This window comes from Cariama cristata, unplaced genomic scaffold, assembly GCF_000690535.1.
Source record: "Cariama cristata isolate BGI_N322 unplaced genomic scaffold, ASM69053v1 scaffold39618, whole genome shotgun sequence".
Classification (NCBI taxonomy): Eukaryota; Metazoa; Chordata; class Aves; order Cariamiformes; family Cariamidae; genus Cariama; species Cariama cristata.
In genome coordinates, this window is record NW_009632403.1 from 1 (window position 1) to 18,475 (window position 18,475).

Consider the following 18,475-nt stretch of genomic DNA (forward strand, 5'->3'; position numbering starts at 1 on the left):
TGGGTGGGAATTGTGACGTGCGCAGTAGGGCTATATTCATATGAAGAAACAACACTGAGAGCATGAGGGATCAGCACCAATGGCTAACCAGGAGCCAAAACGCAAATGCAATCCTCCCTTCCCAAAACAGGAAACAAGACCAACCAGAGATAAAACACTACTGCATGCTCTCTCAGATGTGTACATAGAATCATAGAATCATTTGGGCTGGAAGGGACCTTTAGAGGTCATCTAGTCCAACCCCTCTGCGGTGAGCAGGGACATCTCCAACTAGATAAGGTTTCTCAGAGCCCCATCCAGTCTGACCTTGAATGCCTCCAGGGATCAGGCTTCCGCCACCTCTCTGGGCAACCTGTTCCAGTGCTTCACCACCCTCATTGTAAAAAATTTTTTTCCTTATGTCTAGTCTAAATCTACCCTCTTTTAGTTTAAAACCATTACCCCCTGTCCTGTCACAGCAGACCCTGCTAAAAAGTCTGTCCCCATCTCTCATATAGGCCCCCTTCAGGTATTGGAAGGCCGCAATGATCAGAGTTGATTAACAGTTAGCCTCCAAATTAAAAAGGCAGATCCTCACCTACGCATGGCATGATAAAAGGACACACATATACACACACAAAATCTAAAGTGGGAAAAGTCAGGAAACACTAGATGAAAGAAACAAAGCAAGGCAGAATGACAGAGGAAAACAGACAGCAGCTGTAAAGTAAAGGATCAGACAATCACCGGGTAATTCCCACCACGGTTACTGGGATACTGGAAGAAACAACTGGCCTGTAGAAGAAAACAAGGAATACAGGAAAAAAGTATCACTCATTTCAGCTGTTGCCTTGTCTTGTACTTCTTTCATAAACTTCTTGATTTAAGAATAATCTTTTCATAAGTTATTTGTACAGCACTTATTAAATTGGGCCTTCAGAAGTCCAAGACTAGTAGTAAATCATAATTACGGCTATTAAGAACAGGTAGTCAGCAACTCATTGTCTATCCTTTACTCTTACTTAACATTTCAGACTGAACCAAGTACGGCATTCTGAACATGCAGTTTCAGGCTTCCCAATAATTTGGGGTTGATTTCCCAAAAGAATGAGTGGGAACACTAAAAATCCGTTCTTTGCAAAATCATACCTTTTTCTGATCACGCAATCCAAGCGAAACACACCGAGTCTGAAGATTTTTGGCTAATCTCTGGCTATAACCAGAGCCCTAAATTTAAACCTTTTTCACATTAACTCTGGGACTGTTTAGTTTCAAGCATAAACTTTACAGTTAGCTACTGTTTCCATAAAGAGCCTGACCTGGAAATCCACATTCACTCATGAAGCTAGAGAAATAAGTCATATGAGAACGCAAAAATGATACGGCTTTTAAATTTGATCCCTATGCTTCTAAAGCTACATGCAGATACTGAATGAGGGAGGAAAAGCTGGAAAAACCTAGAATAAAACAATATTACTACTTCTCCAGGGTGAAATCTCACTGACCTTACTGACAATGAACAGCAACTGTATTTTTAACAGGAGGGATCAAGTTTTTTCTGCCTGTGTGTTATCCTACATGAAAAGACTGATTTTGCAGAATCCTGGTCACTCCCAGTCACCTATTCCCAAGCTGAAAAGATCAGACAACATTCTCCTATTTAACATTCTGACTTAATTATCCTGAATTTGAGAATTTTAAGAATTTATTTGTACCAAGGAAAATGAAGCATATCTGACATTTGTCTTTATACGCAACAATGTATTTTTGGAAAGTACAATTTTACATGAAGGCTCCTCTCTGTTTTTCACTACTGCAAGCATAGTACTTCATAACAATTTTCCCAGGTAAATTGTTCAATAACTACAGGATAGCCTTCAGTTTTGATTTTAACCAGCTGAATTAAATCAGTTTGCACTGATTTGGGAGTGAACTTTTCTCCTCATTAGTTTACATTAAAGGTGGGATTTCCAAAACCATTTAAAAGACTTGTTTCTGTAACTCCTATACAATTTTTAATGGGAGTCAGGCATGGAAATACTGCCAACAGTTTTGAAAAAAAAACCAACAAACCCAACCTATAAATGGAAAGAAATGGTAGATTGCAAAACGCAGGAACTCAGTACCTGTATGAGAGAGGCAGCAGCTGGAATTTGACGGTTGAAATGCTTCTGTCTTTGTTTCTGTTGTACCTTTAGGGCAAAGCCTGAACCAAGAATTCCCTGTGGGAAGAAAGAAAACACAGATTTAATTTTTTTTTTAAAGGGGGGGGGGGTAAACCACACATAAGCTTGCCAAATTATGTCGTATTAATAAACTTCTATTCAGCATCATAAAACCCGACTAATTATTTAGAGGAAATGACTTAATACTGTTAAGTTTTTAGGCTCAGTTAGCATTACTTGTTGAAACAAACTATGAATGCTATCATGCCCTGATCCAAAGCCTTATTAAGTCAGCTGGACTCAAACGTTGAAAAGTGAGCAGAAATGATATTTCATATCCTTTAGAAGCCTCATAAATGTTTGTGCAGAGGAATGACAGAATAGGGAGAAATATTAACCTGATGTGCTTAACTTCATTTTTATGAGAAATAAAGCTTTGGCTTGGCATGATTCAGATCACAAGAAAGACTTTTTAACTGCAGCATGGTAATATCTATTTCCGTGTGTTAACTCGTGCTGGGACAGGAGGACAAAGAGGAGGAAAAGGAGTGTTACAAAAAGGTCAGGACTTTGAGTTCAACACAAGGCCATCTAATCCACTCTCAGGACAAGGGACATGGACTAATAGCACTGCACGGTGTACAATCCAAAACAGCCTCTGAATATAGTATAACTGTTAAGTCCAAAATTAAGTACAGAGTGAGTCACTTATGTGGTCGTTTGCATAGCTATAAACATATTTAACAGAGGTTTTAGTAACACAGATAAAAATGAGATCTTCTATAAATTTGCTTACATGACTACACCTACTCAACAAAAGCATAATTCATTTTCTACATATGGTAGTCAAGGTGTCAGAGCAGTCAGCGATCTTGGCTCAACCTCTAACAACTGTATTAATCATCAACTGTTTTGAAAGGAACAGGAAAGGCCCTTCCTATGATGTTCCTTTAGTAAAGACCAAAGAGTTACTAATGTTCAAACATCACTTATTTGGGAAGTGAAGGATCTTTGCCAGATCTAGGACCCATACCAGTTGCGTTTAGCCACAACTACTACTTTTGCCCGGGGTCTCAGCCAGCTCCCCTTATTTAAAATAGCAACAAGGCAGTGTGCGATAGTTACTACCGATCAACTATTTACTGCTAGAGCTTCAAACCCTGTATTTCCCCCTTGGGTCAACTCACAAGAACAACTTAATTCAGTAATAATCAAACACTGATAATGGGATGTTTGTTGTTGTTTTACTTCTACAAATGACTAGGGAAATCTGACAGGTAAACATAAAAGCATTGCTATGAAGGTGGGCTGCTACATCATTATTTATGAAACATCTTTGCTGGTATTCAAGTCTGAGGGGAAAAAAAAAAAAAACAACCCAAACTCTTCAGTCAAAATAGTAGCTTTTGGCATTTTTCTTATAGATAATTTCATTTACCAGATTTCTCTTCTAACAAGGAATAAATGTGAAAGAGATTAGAATGAGGAGAGGGGAAGAATATGCTTTAAAGACAAACTGATACTGGAGAGTCTAAAAAATCTACACTTAATTACCCTCCTCTGAAAAAGGTTGTGTACTTTTAAAGTAAGCGACTAATTTTAAAAAGCCACTACAATTTTAATAGTCACTATTTCATGCTGTGAAGAATTTTTCTGACAGTACTGGCATAAAAGTGTTCTTCTCACTCACCCTGTGCTTATCCCCACCACTTCCTGGCCTCAACTACACAGACATCTGCTAACACAACTGTTTGTGTCATTGAACTGAAAAACTTGCTGAAAAATAAACATTTTAACAGAACAATTCAAGAGTATTGCTAAATTTGTGAAAAAAATCCCTTAACTACCTGTGGCACTGAATACTTCGGGTTTTCAAACCACAGTCCAGGTTTTGCTGATTTTTAATTTACCCTTGGTACTCAAGTGCCTTGTTTCCTGATAGAAAGTACTTGGGACCCTGTTTTCAGTGCAAGAAAAGTGCCATAATACCTTTAAAAGCTCAGCACTATGCCACTTTTGAAAATGGGACTTTGGCCATGGACAGATGCTAATTTGGCAAAGAGCTGCATCAGTGTCCCTGGCTGCTTATTGTTGTGTCTCTGCCAGTGACACCTTTTCACCAGCTTTGCTAGAAGAAGGATGTGTATGAGAACTCTGCAGTTCACTCTGGACCTAATCAGTTGAGTAAAGTATGAGCGAATGCCTGAAAAAGCCAACACACCACTAAGTCACTGAGTCCAGAAGTAATTAGCATGAGAAATAATTTCCTTTACACTTCTGAGATGGGCAGAAAAAGTATTTTGAATTAAACAACTCTTTTTCAAATACATACCAAATCTAGTGTTGTATACAATAAACACTGCATAATTCCTTTTTTTAGCTACTTATAAAAGCTCTTTTGCTTCTACAAGCTACATATATTTTAACTACAATATAAAACTTTAATACAAAGCTTTCATAACATCAGGTTAAATGAAAGATTAAAGAATCAATAACAAAAGTTTCCTTTGAGGACGAACAAGTTGAAACAAATTGCCAGCAAAAGCACAAGAGAACCTACCGCAGGTAGTGCAAAAAATGAAATTGCGAATACTGAAAAACAAGATGCAATGGTTTTTCCTATCCAGGTCTGAGGTACTTTATCCCCATAGCCAATAGTTGTAACAGTCACCTGTAAAGAGAAATACATAAGAGCGTTACAGCAAGTATTAACGTGGCAGTTTTGGGTGGTTGTTCTTTCTTCCTTTTATATTTATTTAAAAAAACACATTAGGTGCATTCCTAACTCTCCCAATGACAGTCTGTGTGACATTAATGAAGGTAACACCCCTCTTCGGGTTTGCTTCCCCATCTAACAGATGGAAAAAGGCACGGGAAATTGAATTACAATAAAATACATGTTTAAAATCTTGTAAAGTAAAACCATTAATTTAAGTCTTCATGGCTGAGGCAACATTACAACATATTAAGTTACTGGGATATGGGTTGCTTGCCCACGTCATACACTTTCCTTAGGGGGAGGCTGCCAACGGTTCTGAATTGGTGATTTTCTTTATGGGTAGGAGATATTTGCTGAGAGCATTACAGGGCTGTTGCATAGAAAGACCATATACATCCTGTAACCATGGACTATGACTGGGGTCATATTATTCTAGAGAATAAGACTAGTATAAACATCAAAAGAGGCTGAAAAATTTCCATGCAGTAAAGATTCTGAAAACATAGTTTAATGAATCACTAATTCATATAATACATCAAGAGCAAGAACAGATAATTTAATGCATGCGTGGAGGAAACACCTGTTGAGCTTGGGTTTCAAAACACTGAAGTAAAGATTACCACCACAGTGATGTAGCATAACAAGGCTTAATAAGTCATTATTTGCATGAGCTCAAGGAAAGAATGGATTTGTTTGAAGCAGAAGGATACATCTGGCATATGAAAGCAATTTAAATTCACTTATGTCACAAGCTATTTCTGAATTTGGAAATTACTGAGATTTTTATCTGTGACTTTGAAGAAGGCTAACCAAATCACAGCACGTGAAACCACATAAAGCTCTCAAACAGTTGAAGCACACCTCAATTGCTGGCTGCTCAGATTTTCTTCTGATGGTCTGGGCTTCAGCTGCCCAGAACACAGAGGATGTTAGTCCTGGGCAATAACATACAGGGACCACCCCCACCTTGTCCTACAGTTGCTCCTAGTTCACCTGTCTGCTGCAATGCATACTACCCAGCCATCGCAGAAATGCAGGCAGGGCAGCATCTCCAGGGGAGGAAAGAAGGGCAGATTTATAGAGGCAAGATGTTTGTTAAGGCAGTGAAGGGATGGAGAACCTGGGTTTAGGGAAATAAAAGGCATGACAAGTGCTCCAGGAAAAGTGTGGCTGTTGGCCACTTTAATAATTGTCCATTCCTACTAAAGATGAGACACCAGAGGGGAATCCCTTGGATGTAAGTTCCAACCTGAGCTGTACCTCAGAAACACACAAAGCAAGCCATCCATACTCAAACTGTCCATGTTCTAAGCAACATCATTACGTGTCTGTCAAACACATGTCAAAGGGACAGCTCTAGCTGTTTGAGGTGGTGATGTTAAAAGTTTATTGCAAGTTGCTAACACTCAAAACATTCAAGTATTAGTATTTAATTTTTAATACAAGTTTTAAAAAGGTGGCTTATTTCCAAAACCGTTTCATATCCTAGAAAAGTATTTTAAGAATTAGTAAGGTGAGATAAGTACCCAAGTACCTTGGCCTGTGTTCCTGAAAATACTGTTGAAATACCACCTTAATTCAGGGCCCAATGAGGAACTGAAGGGATGACATTATCTCCTTACCTACATACGAGGTCAGTTTAAAAAAAAAAAACAAACCTAAATTCTAATTATAGTTTCCTGTTCAAAAAATATGGTATTAAAAAAGGAAATATAATTATGGGAAAAGTGATGGCCTCCAATACCTTCTTATGTAAAAGATTAGGAGAGACATAGCGGTTTATGCCTCAGTTTTTGAAAAGACTTACAAATCCTTGTCATTGAAAAGTTTTACCAACTATTCTGTGTTACAATCTTAACACCATGTTGAAATAGATATATTAACTAGAAATGTGAAAAGAAGAAATAGGTGCTTTTGAGCTGACTGAAGTATAGCTGAAGAAAAATTTATATACAACTAAGAAGCTGTCTCCCCTTTCCCACCACCCCCCAGCCCATCCCTTCTGAATTGGTCTATATGAAGCATCAGTGACACAAGAAAACGATTTTCTGTGCTGTTTCTTTAGGAGTTTTTTGGTTTAAAAGTTTCAGAAATTGAGTTGTAAATCAAAGTGTGTGTTTAAGTTAACATTCTTCTCTGCCCTCATAACTTTAATCCATCTACAAATGCATTGTATTCCAAAATTACATTTTTCTTTTTTCCTCAAGATATATGCTGCCTAAACCTTACATGCCAAGTTTCTGCCCTAAATGAATTTTTACAGCCAGATTATAACCCCCTAAAGAGTACAATACTAATTTTACAGTTGTAAAGTAGGATCTTATAATGGAAATACTGACTCAACTTCTACTCTAGCACAGTAAATATGTTGGTATAATGAAATTAAATTGATACAAGAGCTCACACATTAAATTTTCATTGAAAAGCAGCATGTAAAACTAATTGTTTTAATTAGGAACAAAATCATATTCATCCATGGACTATTTCAGAACTTTGATCTGATGTACATCACCACAGGCTTTGGTATTAAGACTAATCTTGTTCCTATTAAATATGCATCAATAGTGTGAAGGAGGAAATATGAAGCAGCAAGAAGAAATAGTAATATTCATCAGCACTGAATAGGGAAAGGATTTTATTCAAGGCTATCAGGCTAAAGTGAGCACAGCAAACTAATCAGGTGGGCAACAATGCTCTGGTGATGAAATCTTTGCTGCGTGCCTTGCAAAAATTTGGATAGTTACCTAAAAAATACAAGAACGCATGATTCAGAGGTATTAAAAAGGTAGACATCAAAGGACTGAGGGAGGGAACACAAACTAAAAGATTAAAAAAGCCAAGCATCAAAGCAAATAAGGGAAAGTCATCTTATAGAAAAAAAAAAACTACTTTGTTTCCAAACTTGCAGCACTGCAACTTCAAAATCAATTGCACTAGGTATTGTTTTGCATACCAAATACCAATCAGAGTCTTCTGACCCACTTGCAATGCCCATCTCGATTAAATCAAGTAATACAAGAACAACATCCAGCAATAGATCAGAAACGTCAACCAGCTCCCTGACTTCTTTGCAACTGAAGGATAGTAAATTGCAAAATGGCTTCAGTGCTCTCCTGTACGCCTTAGTGTAATGAACACATTAGAAGTCTTTCTACTGCTTGACATCTTATTCTGTCAACTGCATGCATGCAAGCTGAATATAAAGTAGAATCTTTCCAAGTTGCTGAAATCCATGTGGCACAAGTGCAAACAGATTAGAGACTCATGCTTTTATTTGACTGTGAAGTATGCAGTCTGTATAAAGCTAAAACAAACCCCTAGTAATCTTTCGATATTTTGAATTCTTTTCCAGATGACAACATTTTTCTTCCTTGTGCATACAAGGATGTTAGCAATAAGAACCAATTCACACAACAGAAATTCCACTTTCTGCTCCCAATCATCTCTATGTACATTGCAGCACTCTGAGAGGGTACAAGTTATATCCTTCAGATGAACAAGTTAAGAGGCTGTGTTCTACAGCACACAAATGTTTTGAAACATTGGAATTAAAATTGTAATTCAAAGTTGAAGAAATGACTTCGTGGTCACTACTATTACAAACATTTAAAGGGGATGTTTGGATTCTTTTTCTTCTTAAAATTTCAAAGTCATTTTCATCCAGTTATCATTGCAGGCTCACACCATCATTCTCCATGCAACTGAAGTACTTAACTGAGACACAACCAAATCTGAAGGATGCTGAAACGCTTCTAATAACTTAGGATATGAAATGAAATGGAACTACACGTCCAATTGCAAACACAACAAACAATATATTAACTTCAGTGTCATGGCTCTCAAATAATAGATCCTCAGTGCTGCCTAGCCATAGCTCTTGGATCTTAGTTTAATATGTCCTCAAGGTGTCCTTTTCAGTCATCGATCAGTTCCAACCAAATTACTGGTCACTCTGAACCTCCTAATCAAACACTGGCCCAATCTAAGTATCTCCACTTGTGAGATCTCAGAGATAAATCTAGAAGAGTCTTTAAAAAAAAAAACACAAACAACTAATTAAAGTTAAATTGGAGCATTAAGCTCACCTAAAGTTGCCAAGTCTGTTCTGTGCAATGAAAGAAGCAACTACAGCAGCTTTCACCAAAGCCAGTAAGAATACAAGGGTTGAAGGGATTTTCTAGTTGCTATTCCTAGTTTCTTGCTAGTTCAAGTCAGCCATATTATGTCGTCCTATTTACTATCTCTTGAAAATGCAACTTCATCTGAAAATTAATCTGCTTTCCCCAAACTGTTCCTATTGGGACGTTATTCCAGAACCCAAATGCTTTTGATGGTACTAGACATTCCTGCAGGCTCCTGTCTTCATTTCTGAACAGTGGGTTTCCAGCCTTGTTTTTCTGTTCCACCGTTTCATGGTCTCAGTTTACCCCCCTCCCCTCTTCTGTTGCCTCACTCCTGCAGTACACAACCCTGCAACACAGCACGCTCCGAAGGCTGCTGAATCCTCTTCTCAGTGTGTTTAGTTTCACAAATAAAGGCTATTTTCACATGCTCTTGTAACATAGTCTATTCACCTCCGGGATCATCCTGGCAGTAGATCTCAAGGATGACAAGATACAGGACATAAACTTGCATAAAAAAAGGGAGAATTGTTCATTATTAGTGAAGGTATAGGCAAAGTGTTAGGGTTTGTCTGAACTTTTTTTTTTTCCTCTTCCCTCTAACAAGCACCCCTACCAAAATACAAAGGTAACTACATGAGGAAAACATAGTCGAGAAAAAAGACTTAAAGCCTCCCAGGAAGATGGTTATTTGATCATTTTTTTTTCCATTTGATTATTATGATGGTCATTTTTACTCGGAGTGAACAGATAATTTTAGATCAGAACTCAGTAGTAAACACAGACATGGACACAAGCAATAAAACTCAGAGGAGATCCAGCAGCTTTGTATCCTAGCCTGATAATTAATCCATCGTCAGTTGTTTAGATTTTCCAGTACGGTGATACCCACTTTCTTTGGGAGGCTGCAATATGCCAGCCCTTCTCCACCTACTGCTCAGAGCGATGGGAGAGGGTGAGAGGGCTGCTGGCCACCATCAGCCACGCTGCTGGCAAAGACAACAGCCAGCTCTGCCTGTTGGACTTGATCTCACTGCTGTTGAACTCAAGCACATAAAGGTCTTAATCTATAGTAGAGGAGTTTCTCTTAGCTAGACCTTGCTCAACAGACCACTTTTGTACAACAAAATGTCAGAAAAAGCAGCCAGTTGAAGTAGTATCCTCTATACCTCCACATGGTATTGAAGGAAGCGCTGGGGAAGTTATCAACATATGCAGACAGTTTGACTACAATTTCTGAACTGGCTGTGGAAATTCTGCAGCTGTTTATTTTCCATTCAGTATTAGTACTGTATTACAGGTCACATATAGTAATTATATATAGTAATTATACTGCAAAGAAACAGCATTATCCAGACACAAGAAGGGGAAAAAAAGAATGCTTAAGCATATACAAGGTAGCCAGAGATCTTAGGAAGGAAGTTTTAAAACATCTTCGTATGAGGATAGTTCGAGCCATCTGAGAGAGGAAAATCAGAGTGAAGTTAGTCTCAGCCTTCTACAGACCCATTTCAACATGAGCACAATTTGAACTCATTATTGAAATGAAAATGACAGCTGAATTCCCTAATTATAATTATTTTTTTCTAGATCCTGACACAGAGAATTATCTTTATTTTGAAATACTTTACTTTTGTTTTATCAAATGGAAAACAACTGTTGAAAATTTCTGGATTCTTCTAGATATATTTTTTTTCCTAGCTCCTTGATATCTTTTGATAGAGGTTAAAAGATCTGGGAATTAAGAAAATAAGTCCCAAGAGCATTCTCTAGATGTAAGAATATCTACGTCTGTACTTTGTAAGTAAGAATTTTTAAAAGTTTCTCCACATCTACCCAACAGATCTTCATCAAATGAGAACAAAATGTGGTCGGAACTGTTCATGGAGTTAAAGCTCAGAGATGAGAAGGCAGTTGAAAGATGCAGAGATTGCATGTAAAAAGCATTTAAAAAATACCAGCTCTTATATCTTCTGACCTCCACTCCAAAAATTTTTAAAATAACCAACTCCCCCCCCCAAAAAAACCCAAATACTTCACCCCAAAAATTAGAAAAAAAAAGAGGATATAACAGGCCTATAGTTGGTATTCTTGACTTGTAAACCACAAAAAGAATAAAAAGGAAGTGTCGCCTTCTGTCTAACATTGAAGTCAGTGTACAGTCCTCAAGAGCTTTTTTAATTTAAAAGGGGGAGGGGAAGGGTTCCAAGTAACACAAGATCCCTTTTACATCCCAATTTTTCAATATTTATGTTCAACTATTTATAAATTAAATCAGATCTGTTCTGATTTAGCAAAAGTTCTATGCACATGTAGTTTCAAGTGGTTTCTCCTGCAACTTTTTAGCAAAGCTTTCTCACAATTTTGATTTTCAATTTACATTAAGCACATACTGATAGGCTTTGCTACATAGGAACATGGGTTTATGTATGCTTAGAAGCAAGCTAGCTTATCGATGTTTTGATGAATTTGGTCCTTGGAGAGAAAGCATATATCGATGAATTAAAGGAACAAGAAACCCTTAACTAAAGCTGGTACTTGCAGACAATTGCTCAATCCAATTCAAACCAATTCAAAGGAACAGGCACAGTGTAATATCCATGCATGGCAATATTCAATAATTGCTTGTGGCAAATAGTGCTCATGATCAAAGAGACTGTGAGCACAACCCACATAATGGTTTCCCTGAAGGATGTTTGTTCAGATGTGAAGGTTGACAATTGTGTATCATTCAGTGGATATCAAAAGGAGAGCTCCCTCAGTCTGCCTGAGGCATGATTGAATTTAATGCTTAAGGGGTGGGGGAACCCAACCAAAAAAACCACCACCACCAAAAACCCAAACAAACAAAAAAGGTCACACACACACAAAAAAAAAAAGACACAGTGAGCTGATAACATTCCTTGAAGGTGGTCATCTTTGACAGATTTGGTGAGACCAATAAGCACTTGGGGGGGGCTTTTTTTCTTTTTTTTTCTTTTTTTTTTTTTTTTAAAATTCTTGGGGTTTTTTTTGTCCAGAATCCATATTAGGTCTTTAAGACTGTTAGTCTGGACATGAAGGACAACATACATAAGCAGACTAATTTTGAATACTGGCACTGGGGAGCTGAAAGATGCATCACATTACTTGTATTTCACTTCCAAATATTAAACTTCCCTTTTGAAAGACATGCAGATATGCAGCCGTTGGCAGAATTATTTATACAACATGTGCTGCATTCAAAACCAGCACTAATACAGACAAATCTTTACTCTATGCCACAAGGTAACCTTAGGTTTCTTCAAGAAGCCCATAAACTGGAATGGCAAATAGCTACACTGCCCAGAGTTCTCAAGGAAATTCAAATAAAGCCCAGGAGACCAATTTACATATGGAAACAGAAAAGCAATATAGATTTATAAATAACAACAATGACAATGAAGAACATTTAATTAAAAGTTATGCACGCTATGGGTATGTCTATAGTCAAAGCACAGTAACATAACAGTACCCAATTCCAGATGCAGCTTAGTTGTGGTAATACAGACCTTTTATATAGTTTACTTTATGCTATGCTACATATTCTATTGCCGCTACCCAAAGAACTGGTTTAGCAGTGTAGACATACACTGAGATAACAAAAAAAGTGCAGTGTTGTAGAACGAGAAAGGGGATGTGAAAACATTATCAAGTACTTTTCTTTTAGAAGTATTGTCTACTACATAAAGTGCACTTTCAGAGAAGTGAGATCAGCTACGTTGCCAGACAGATCACGGATCTATGGCAAAGTTTGAGACAGGAGCCGTGAATTATCCTCTTCTGTGTGCCCAGTTCAAAACAGATTGAGACAGATTTTCACTGACCAGAATTTGTGATGTTTAAGCGATTCTGAAAACTCTGGCTAAAACATAACCAAAACTTTTGAGACCTAACACTTTGAGAAGGTTTTTGTATGGGTTTGAGTCCTTCACTAGGAAGCATCCTGCTGTTTAATGACATCTCAGTTATTGTCCTAACTCTACAGGGCTTTTTCCTAGTAGAAAGTATGAAGAATCTTACAGTATCAAAACTCCAGAAAGGGATGGACCTGAATCCATTTCAGTTTTGCTTTGCTAAATCCTTTCAGCAGTTAGCAGAAGTATAGCATCCGCATTTAGAGTGGAACAAGGACACTAAATTCTATTTTTAATATTAAAGAAATTACATTATGGATCCGTTCAACACAGTCTTTGAGAGGCATGTTGCAACATAATAGAAGTTATAACAGAGAAAGAATATTATCATAATTGAACTTACTGATTAAATAAGTTTATTGTAATCAGAAAGACAAAATAACTGGCATGCCTATTAACTGAGCAATAATTCCCTGAAAGAAGAATATTTCGATAACTGACAGAGCATATTGCTTCTAGGGAAGGCTTTACTGTATTTTCAGTAAGCCAATCTGGTCTGTCACATACTCAATTTTTAATGCCAACGCCAATGGCAGCATGTGTTTTTAAATGCAGCTACATCTGCCACTGTTAATTACTGAGTCATCTGACCACCGTACTGGAAAATAAAAACGCCATGATGACATGAAAGCATTGAAAAAGCTACTTGCCAGAAAGCCACTTCCTTGTGCTACTCAGCAAGTTTTCTGATCCTAAGAGAGGTTAACCATGGCAGACAGCAAGAGGAAGAATTCTGCAGCAGATCTTAGTAGCAACCTAAACAAAACCTGTTGTATTCAAAAAAGGCTACATACACATAATCAGCACCTGGAGACCTGCAATAGACTTGCTCATCAAGAGATCTTTCCTTCCTGAAACAGCAAGTGGTACTGTTTGTAGACAAGACTATATAAATATAAAGATACTTAAAAAAAATAAATTCATTAGTGAAATAGAGGTGTTAGTCCTATCGTTCTCGTACATAAGCCTTAACTAGTAGTCTCATTTTTAACAAAAAAAGAAACAATGTCTTTTGATTTAAAACAGCCAACAGAAGACTCTAGAAGATCAACACATTTTGAAAATGTAAGCATGGAATCATCAGTGTTGCCTATGCATTTTAAGGATCTGTAGCACTTAATGATGACAGTTTGTTTTATTAAGTTATATACAATAAAAGCAGATAAAAACAAGTCACTGCTTGAATGCTAATGATAAGGAAAAACAGCTCCCAAAAAGTACCTTTCTTTGAACTGTAATAGGAAAAGGAAAAGGAAACAATTACAGACGGGAAATCCCAGAACAGAGCAGCCAACCTAATATTTGCATATCTTGCGACAGAAGAAAGAGGGAATTGTTACTAGCAGACGCAACAAAATTAAAGTGTTTACTAAAATATTAATCCCAGACTAGGGCTGCCAAACTAGTAAGTACATATAATAAACAAAAATAGAGAGGCAACTGCCACTAGCAACAGCAAGAAAACAGAACTTTGTTAGCAGAACTAAAGATATATCTACACCAAAATGTGGCAGCACCTTAGAGAAACCTGAGAAATCTCTGAGCAAGATGGTATGTCGACATAGCACAGCCAAATGCCACATAAGGATACCAAGTGGGTTCCAAAGCAATATAATCACTTCAAAACAGTCCTGTGTCTGGATTTCTTAGGTATCTCAGGTGCTCCTTGTTCTGCAATTCATCCATTCTGAATAAACAGGGAATTACTGTCCCAGGTCAAATTGCAAACCATAGATATCTGTTAAAAGAAAAATAAAAAAAGAAAAACAAACAAACAAAAATACACACGCAAAAATACTCCAAGACACTGGCCCTGATTTAGCAAGATTCTTACCACCTTAGAAAGTTGAACACTACCATGAGAAAGGTAGCAAGAAGTAATCACAATAACAGAAGGGAAAACAAGATAAAGAAATAAGAATAGATGTTTCTACATCTTGTATACAGAATTTGATCACTTTTGATCATATAAGACTATAAACACTAAATAAAAGTACTGATCATCTATAGTATTTCCTTAGTTTCATAGAATTATAAAACCAGAAATTGTATTGAAGCAATAAGAGGCCATTTCAAAGTGCAGTTCTTACTCCATGCTTGATTGAACTTTATTCCACATTTGAAGATGTTAACAACATTTAGTACATGTGAAATTGTTATACTTACTACTCCCCACCACAGGGCATCTGCATAGCTGCCAAACTCTGTTTCTCCAGAATCATTTACAGCATCTTTTTCAGCCAGGTACACAAAATAAGAGGAAAAAATCAGGCCCAGAAATCCAATGTAGAGTGTAGTTATCAGTTCCTGCAAAGATAATCGACATAACGGTATTACAATATTATTGAGACACTTAAATTACCTATCACTGATAGTTTTTTAAAAGATAATTGGAACAGAAGAATATAATTCCAGCAATTAAGAAACACTGACACTGACTGTTGGCCGTGCAAATTAACAAAAATCCTCTGAGCTCAATGGTGAAAGAATTTACACCATAGCTGATGACTTGGTCCAGCATGCACATTTCAAACACAGAGTCAAAACAGCCTCCTCACTTACAAGCATGACACATTAACCTTTTGATCACCAAAAAGTACCCAATTACTCATTGGGTAATTTTTCCAGACAGTGCCACATTCAAAACAATTTTGCAATTTGGATACATATTTTTAGAAATATTCAAACTACTTTTCAGAAGTCTCATTTTCTGTGGTTCAGTCCAACTACAAGTCAAAATTTTGCCAAAGTGGAGGTGAACATTTTTAATCTTTTAGGAACTTTCTGTCCCTTGAAAAAGGCAGAACAACCATACTTTTGGTTAAAATAAATGACTGCCTGCCTCCACACTGCATGTATTTGACATCATCAGCATGTCTGCATACGTGCTGTTCTGAATTTAAAGACTTTTGCATCAATTCTTATGCCATTCCTCAGCGTACTCAAACTTACTTGTCTGTGTATGAACACTACTGATCCCAGCAGCCTCCATGTACCACCCTGACGGTCAACATGCAACATTCGTAAAATCTGCAGAAAACGGATGCCCCTGGAACACAATTTTTAAATGAATGAAGAGACTGAAGATATAGAAGAAATAGAGGTGGAGAGGGAAAGTCTGTCTCTTCCAAAGGACCGTTTTAAGAGAGAGTCACAGTATTTTACGTTAGACTTAGCAGCCTGTCTCTTTTCACTCCTTTTACCCATCTTTCATCTTGTTTGCTATGAAGACAGCATGGGGGGATTGCACAAGAAAAGGACAGACCTTTGTATACATGGCTAGTAAAGATAACTCAAGGATTCAGGAATTTTGGACATAAACTGTGAATGCTCTAGAAATCTTTCATCAAACCATATTTGACCTGCTTTCCAGGATAGGAAACAACATACAGAAACAGCAAACTAAAGGTCTGATTTCCTCAGCTTTGAGGAATTTCATAGGTAATTTGAATTAGACAGTCCAATAATATTTTAAAATATTCTTTTTATGAGAGTCACTGCAATCCTACAGCATGGCTGCAGCTAGTGCGCAGAGCACAGTACACTGCCACGTACACTCTCATTCAAGAAAACCAAGTGGTGCGGCCTTCCTGAGCACAAGGTGGATTCAGTCCATCCAGAATTCACAACCACTAACCCCAGGCATTTTATGAAGAAGCAGCTTGAAGACGTCAGACATAGGAAGCATGAAAGAGTTGCTATAAAACTGAGCCAAGAAACTAAAACAGGATTTGGGTAGAACCCACCTAGCTGGGGAAAGGGGGCAGGCATATGTGCACCTCTATCCCCACCAGACATAAATGCATTATGACCAGACATGACATGCAAAATTTTATTTCTCCTACACTTAATGGGATCGCTGTTTCACACCCATACATGATTAGTGATCTGCTCTTTCATGTGACACTGAGCAGTGACTTGTTTTCTCCTGCAAGAATTGAAACATAAAGTAATAAAAGAAAAAAACCCACCACCTTACTCAGACAGTGCTATTTTTTTTTGATTGTATATAATTACCTGATAGCGGAGGTTGCAAAGACTTGACCTTTAGAGCCCACACAAAGAACTATCATAGAAGCAACAACTACAATTAAATCTGGAAAATAAAATTAAAAAAATAAGTTAGTGGCATCTTGCAACACTTCTGCAAGACTAGAACCAATGCCAATATTACTTCAACAGTTTGAACAGCCAGCCCAAATTAAGATTTTTGTTTAAATATCAAGAGATCTCTATTGTAATGCAAATAAAATATAATTGTGTGATACGATAGGAAGGTTCCACTGGGATGGACCCAAGATGGCCGCATTCTAGATGAATGATGAGAGTGATATGAGTTACTGTAAAGCAGCCTTAGGAGCCTGGAATCCTTATTAGCTATAAAACATGAGGAATTTCAGCAGTTTCTACCTATTATCTCTTCTGTGCATCTTATTTTCTCTGCTGTTTTAGACAGTATTTTATTCATTGCAGAGGTTTTGGGGTTTATTTCACATATAAGATAATTGCCTTACTATTATTTCATCTGTCCAGGTCTAAAAGGGAGAGAAAAATTGGAATTAGTGTATGACAAATTTAGTTTAAGTCAGTCATTACACTAGGACTGAACTCTAAATCTCAGTGCCTCAGGCCTAGTTAATTTTGGAAAGGAACTCTGTATTTTGGAGAATGAAATAGTTCATGATACATATCTGGGAAAGTGGAACTTTGTTGTGCTTTCCAAGCTGAAATAAATTGGATGATGTTCCAGAACCCCTAGTGTTCTGGGTCTCAAGAGAAATAGATTGTGGATAGACTGCAAAGATGCAGTCAAAGCCATTTTATAGTTGCAGTCACACCCAAGATACAGTTGTTATTTATATATATGCACAGAGAAGCTAAACTCAACTATTTTATGATTGTAAAAATACCCAGGTACAAAATTTTGTAATTTATATTCAGCAAAATTGCACATAGTTTATAAAAAACTATATCCTCTACTCAACAACAAATAATGTTTCTGAGTAGTGGAAAAAACTATGCCACAAAACAAGAATTACTACACTTCTATAACAATACCCCTCTTCCAAAATCTGGTTTGTTTAATCCATTTATATTTTAAGTGATTCAGGGCAAGGATCTTTACATAGCGCTCTCATTTTTGGCTAACAAAATGTAGATTGATTTTGGATTATTATGTTTCTTTCAGTGAAATTGTTAAATGCATGACAAGCATTCTAAAAAAAATAATGGTTTCTGACATATATGAAATATATGGATGTAATTTCTAAGAACACTGAAGTCACGTTAGGAAGCCAACTGCAGTGAATATCAAGGGAAGTCAGGTACCCAGTTCCAAATGTATCACTGAAAATGATATTTCAATCCAACAGATACACAAAGTAACTACAGTGCATCTATCATGCTCCACCATGCAGTACGTAGCTCAATTACAGTGCAAAATGAACTCATAATAAATTATTCAAATGGCTGCTAGGGAAAAAAAAAAGTCATTCAGTATCTTTAAAAAAAATACAGTTGTAGCTATTGTACAGTGTCTGGGATCCTGAGGTCACA

General features: G+C 37.1%; 1 protein-coding gene across 1 annotated transcript in view; it reads right to left on the reverse strand.

Moving 5' to 3' along the window:
* Positions 1–2,105: 2,105 nt before the first annotated feature.
* The window catches only part of LOC104156979 (potassium voltage-gated channel subfamily KQT member 1-like), a gene marked incomplete at its 3' end in the record, with an annotated part of 29,682 nt that continues 13,312 nt past the window's right edge, over positions 2,106–18,475 (reverse strand). The window contains 5 exon segments of the mRNA XM_009706326.1: positions 2,106–2,201; positions 4,705–4,815; positions 15,086–15,226; positions 15,872–15,968; positions 16,937–17,015. Coding sequence (XP_009704628.1) covers positions 2,106–2,201; positions 4,705–4,815; positions 15,086–15,226; positions 15,872–15,968; positions 16,937–17,015 — 524 coding nt within the window.